This window comes from Tupaia chinensis, unplaced genomic scaffold (assembly GCF_000334495.1).
Source record: "Tupaia chinensis unplaced genomic scaffold, TupChi_1.0 Scaffold000575_1, whole genome shotgun sequence".
In the NCBI taxonomy this organism is placed as follows: domain Eukaryota; kingdom Metazoa; phylum Chordata; class Mammalia; order Scandentia; family Tupaiidae; genus Tupaia; species Tupaia belangeri.
The window spans coordinates 3,401,898-3,407,855 of NW_006160089.1; the positions used below are offsets into that span (position 1 = coordinate 3,401,898).

The 5,958-nt window shown below is 41.5% G+C and overlaps 1 protein-coding gene across 1 annotated transcript; it reads left to right on the top strand.

Annotated features, from left to right (window-relative positions):
- Positions 1-8: 8 nt before the first annotated feature.
- Positions 9-5,063, top strand: LOC102474593 (pre-B-cell leukemia transcription factor 3). Its single transcript, XM_027775609.1, has 3 exons — positions 9-245; positions 1,188-1,261; positions 4,875-5,063. The coding sequence occupies exons 1-3, from the start codon at positions 46-48 to the stop codon at positions 5,033-5,035; spliced, it is 435 nt and encodes a 144-aa protein (XP_027631410.1). The 5' UTR covers positions 9-45; the 3' UTR covers positions 5,036-5,063.
- The last annotated feature ends 895 nt before the right edge of the window (positions 5,064-5,958 follow it).

The window sequence follows — 5,958 nt, forward strand, 5'->3', positions numbered from 1 at the left end:
CCCCTCCGCCGCCGCGGCCGCCCGCTCCCGCCCGTGCGCGGCGGGATGGACGATCAATCCAGGATGCTGCAGACTCTGGCCGGGGTGAACCTAGCCGGCCACTCGGTGCAGGGGGGCATGGCCCTGCCGCCTCCCCCGCACGGCCACGAAGGGGCGGACGGCGACGGCAGGAAGCAGGACATCGGCGACATCCTCCACCAGATCATGACCATCACCGACCAGAGCTTGGACGAGGCGCAAGCAAAGTTGGTGTCGTCTCATTAAGCATCTTTTGTGTGTGTGCGGGAGCCGGGCCCGCGGCCGAGGCGGGGCCCGGGGTGGCGCCCGGGGCAGGGGCTAAAGGCCCCGGCGGGGAACTTTCTTTGAAGACTGTCCGCCCGCCTCGGCCTCTGGGGGACTTGTCGGCGGCCCCCCGCCCCCGGCGGGGGCGGGAAAGTTGCTCTCGGGGCTTGGGACGGGCTTGGTGCCGCGCGGATTTCGTGGTCCCCTTTCCCCCGGTGTCCGGCCTTCTGGCAGCCCGGTCCCCTTCCCCGGATTTGAACCTCCCGCCTGGACCCCGCGCGCGCCGCCCCGACTCGGCCCCGGGCCGCGCTGCTGGGAAGTGCAACTTTCTCCGCTGCCCGGAATCCCGGCGCCCGCTACCCTGGGCGGCGGGACGACCTCGCGGTGCGGGCGGCCGCCCTGGCTCGAGCATGGCCAGGCGGCTCCCTGGAGGGCACGGTGCGGGTGGCCAAGTTCGCGGGGCCGCAGGGTTGCCCTGCAAAGTTTGCGGAGCTGTCACCGTCGCCTGGCCGCGGTGGGCCGGCCGGCCACGCAGCGCCGCTCGCCTTGCGGAGGGAGGACGCAGAGCCCCGCCGCACCCGTCCGCTCCCCTGGGTGGCGGCCACTGCCCCTAGAGCTGGGCTCCCCGCGCGGGTTCGCCCCCCGTGGTCGCCGAGGTTCTGCCTGGCGGGCAGAAGGGTCGCGCGCGCTTCGTCCCGGCTGGAGCTCTTGCCGCTGGAGCTTGCCGACTGCCGCGAACTAGTCAACTTGAGTTTTTGTGACTTCCCGTGGTTCAAAAGAGCCTTCTGAAATAGGTGGCCGAATGAAATCTGGGGTCTAACTTAAAGGAAGGCGCCATATTATTCCATAGGTGATGCTAATACCTTTGTGTTTTGCTATTTGTGTTTTCTTTTTTCTTTTTTTAGAAAACATGCCCTGAACTGTCACAGAATGAAACCTGCGCTCTTCAGCGTCCTGTGTGAGATCAAAGAGAAAACAGGTAAGTCGCTGCGCCTCGCTGTGGGCCTGGAGCCCCCCGAGGTGGGGTTGGAGCTACTCCTTCGACTCTCCAGTTGAGAGCTGCTGCTTTTGGGCACCGCCATCTTTGATCATTCTCTCCTTCCCACCTCCCGATCTTAAGAAAAAACCTGCAATAAATCTGGAGTCGATTTCTTGATTCCGCTCCTAGTGCAAAATGAAGTGTAGGTGCGGACTGGGCTGGGTCGCCGTCTCTAGGCTGCTGCCCCTGGCTGCAGGCGAGGAGGGGGCCCTGAGCACCAGACACCCTCTCTCCTCTCGTTTTGCCTTGTTTTCATGTCAGTTTTTAAAATGAGCAGGGGGAGACTGAGTGCCTGGGGCCCGGCCCCTGGCGAAGCATCATCTGAACTTTCCTTTATTTAGATAACGTTTAGGTTCAGCTCCTGAGATAGAATAGATGCAGTGAACAGACCTCAGTATCTTGTTTGAATTGTTTTAGGTGAGAAGACTACTTTTAAGAATCGAAGAAAGATAATAATGTTTAGGCATATGTACTGTATACTATTGCATCTGTTAATACTTTTATTAAATTTTGTATCTTGAAGTCATTACACTTTAACTATGCTTAATATATAGAGAATGGTCCACAGATGCAGGTTAAATGATATTAAAGTGTCCAAAACAGGGAACACATGAGAGAAGCGTTGGAATGAAAACCACAGGTACATATTAGGCAAATTTTTGGCAATTCGTTTCAGTCCAACTTTCTTATCAGACTTTCTTAATTGAAGATGTTTAGTCTTGAGGTGATTGGGTCAAGTAGAAGTGGAGTTATAATTTAGATGTTTTAGTTCGTATTTGGCATTTCTCTCCCTGTATATGGCAAACAAGTGCATTAAATAAGCTTTATAGTTGATTGATTTTTCTTTTCTATTTTTTTTTTTCGGGTATGCTTTGGATATATGGTATTTTAAAGTTGCCAATTTTTATGTTGAGGCAAAGGAGAAAAAGTGAAATTTCAGGGTATGGAAATATCTAAGTGATGTGTAAGAGGTTAAGTGTGATTGTGTTTAAATTGAGTGTACGAGTATAATACATTGTGTATAATTGTTAGGTTAAAGGTAAGGTGTCCTTTTAAAGTTTTTTTTTTTTGCTCTGCAGAACTATTCTGATTCTAAATGTAATCAAGAAAAGATAATGGGTTATTGTTATCTATTAAATATGTATATTAAACCATAATTACCAGTAAATACTGGGAACCTAGAGTACTTTTCCTATTTCTCACTGACATATATGGTTTCTTATTGAGTGATTCTAAGATGTTTTATGTTTTAAAACCACAAGCATTTAAAATTACTAACTTTTATTCTGTGATACTTAGCTACTTTTTAGAAAGCACTGATATAAAATGGTGGATAATATTTATCTGACTATACAATAAGGCATCCACCATTAAATCATTGAAGATTCTTAGTAGAAGCCTGAAAATGTATACTTCTCAGTAAATTGCTAAATGTCCAAGGGTTTTCCTGCTATCAGGTCTCCACTTCAGTTTCTGCTGACAGCTAAGCACTGGAGTATTGACTATGCTGTGAATATTAAGATTGATTCAACTTTATACCACATATACTACAGAGAGAGGGGATTGATACGTCTCTCCTTTTGCCCTCTTCTTGTGATTTATATTTTTCTTTTTAACCCCCTTTTCAAAGTTTTGGCCTACTTAGCTTAAGAACCAAACCCTGCAAAACTGCTTTTCATGTTTAGACATTTAGCATCAGGCAGAATTCAATTAGGAAGCTTAAGTTCCCTAGTTGCTTACTAGCACAGGACTTAGTTAACACCATTCTGAAAGGAAAGTATATTCAACCACAAGTCAAAAGTGAGTTACAATGGGGTAAAAGTCTTTTCAGAGTCTGGGATTATTGGCAGAGAGAGCTTGGTAGGAATGTTGCTATTTAAGAAGCAAGAGGTAGCTGACAAAAAAAAAATTCTGTGTTTTGGAAATTGTTTCTTGGGCTTTCAGTGATAACTTGTAAATTAGATCCTCTTTTTGTGCTTTGGCCAGTGGATCCAAGTTCGCACATTATCTCTTTTGTAAAAAGCCAACAGCGGACAAAGAGTAAAGGCGACTGTCTGGGCAGAGGCATCTTCCTGCCAGCCTCTCTAAGCTTGAGAGGGATGGGATTTAAGTACTGAGTGATTGATGGGGGTGAAGCTCTTTCCTCTCCTTTCTATCCTACTACCCATAGCTCCACCTCACTCTCCAAAACTAGCCCTAGAAGGAGACAGGGTCGCCAAACTCAGGATCTGCAAATTGATGAAATAAAGCAGCTGTGTGGATTTAGTATTACCAAAGCAAAGAAGGAGGGGGCACAGCAAATTCCAGGGGCTACCCCTATTGCTTCCATATAATAAGTACTTTACTTCCTTAAAATAAATACTGTAGAATACATGCATATTATATAATGCTTTTTCTTTAAATCATTTAATTTAATTTAATAATATAGCATCCTAAGGTTAATTCTTTAAAATCTAGAGAAACTTTAGTCATTTGTGAATGAAAACCAGGGACAATATATGATGACTCTATTCTGCATAATAGAGGGTGGGATGTTGAGGAGTAGAGGGTGGGGGGGACTGTCACTTCAGTGGATAATGTCATTTCAGTCCTTATTTTTTAAAATAAAATCAGAAAACTTCATGTATTTGTAGATCTGTCAGTAGATTTTGAGGTTTCTGATCTGGCAATGAACCCTGCCAGTTCTGATGCATATGAGGGATTTATTTTGGGAAAAATCTCCCCTTCCCACTACCAAATATAAAAAGGTATTTTTTTCCTTTGGACAGATAAATGAGTAATCTACCATTATGTTACTTCCTTGTTTAGATGTAAGGAAAGTATACTGTAAGATGCTTTTTCTTGAAAATGTATCCTTTTATAAAATTTAATCATGTAATTATTTGGGGCCTGAAACATTGCTCATTGTTGAATTATGATATTTTTGCAGTTTTGAAAGTAACTGAAAAGTTACAGTCTTTAAATTTAAGATATTTATCTATTTTAAACTTAGCAACCAGTACAATAATTATTGATATGTTAGGACTTTGCTCCCTATTTTTTAAAAACTTTACCACATATCTCTCATCACATATCCCTGCTGCCACTACATCTGCACACTTCCTTTAATCCTCACCTCTTTTTTGCTACCTTAATCTTGATTGTTGAAGTACTTTTACTTTCCTTTGTGAAATAGTTCACTCTCACACATCTTTTCTTTCCAAAACTTTTAATTATCAGAGCTTGGTAAAGAAAATAGTTTTTTCCAGAAAAAAAAAATTTGTTAATGCAACCTAGTATTTTAGTATATAATCTAAATCATATTATTTTGATAAAATACTGTGTATTAAGTCAACACAACCTTTTTCTACTTCAGCATTAGATTAAAATATTCCTTGTTGATAGCTGCCAACCAAACTCTGATTTATTGCCACCACAAACTCTAAATAGCGTTCATTTACTAGTAATGTCTAATGGCATACATGATGGTTTGCCAGATTTGTAGCCTTTGTGAGGCTTATAAGCAGGACTGACTTGGGAAGATCATAAAACTTAATGAACTTCTCTACTGCAGGAGGTGTCCGCAGGGGAAGAGAAAGGCCTGCTTGGCTGGTTGGGCTGGTTGAAGTATTTTTTATGTTTAAGGAGAAGAAGAAGATGACTATTAAAAAATGCTTTACTTTTAAAGGAACCCTTCCTAGAAAAAGTCATAAGAATTTTAGACATCAAAACTAGATCAAGAATGGAGCTTGCAAGTGAGTTTTTATATGCATTTATTATATGATGTGAGATTAAACCTTTTATCTTTATTGCTGTGTGACTAGCTCTCAAAAGGACAGTGCAGTATTCTCAGTCAACACCTTTTTGTTTAATTCTGATACAGTAGGTTTAGAGACTCACTGGAGGCTTCTTTTGATCTGTTTTCTGTTTTTAAGGTTCATTGTAAAAAATTGTTATATTTGTCTTTCTACAGTGCTTTGAAATTCTTTTAATTTTCAGTGTAAAAAAACAAATCTTCCATCAAGTGAAAATATAGCAAGAAAGATAAAAAGTGTTATAGACTTTTAAGTGTTTATCGTATATGGTGAATATTCTTTTACGTAGTTTTTACACTATTTCCAATATAACTATCATCATTGTTCCAAAGTTTTAAAAACAAATACATGTCTCTTATATGCTTCATTTTTGTGTTTTAATGAACTGATTTTCTAGTTTTCAAAAACTTTTTATTGTGGACAACTTCAAGCATATATGTATCTTGATATTCAAGATAATCTTGAACACCCCCCCAAGAACCTCATTGCCTACTTTCAACAATTAGCAACAATTGGCTAATCTTGTTTTCTCTGATCCTCCCAGAGATATTTTAAAGCAAATTTTAATGGACCTTTATTTAACATTTAAAACTGTATAGCAATTTTAGATCGACATTATGGCCTGTTTACATCGGAAATATTAAATGATGAAACCAGAAAGTATAGTGTTTTTTTTGGAAATGTCATAAATTGTATTGCTTTATTGATATATTTTTTATAAAGCAATTTAGGAATATTTTGTCATTATTCTTCAATTTTTATAGATTTGTATACCTTACTAGACCTTTTGTAGAAAGTTTGGAGGATGTAAAAGAATGCTTTTTTCTAACTACATTTATTCTT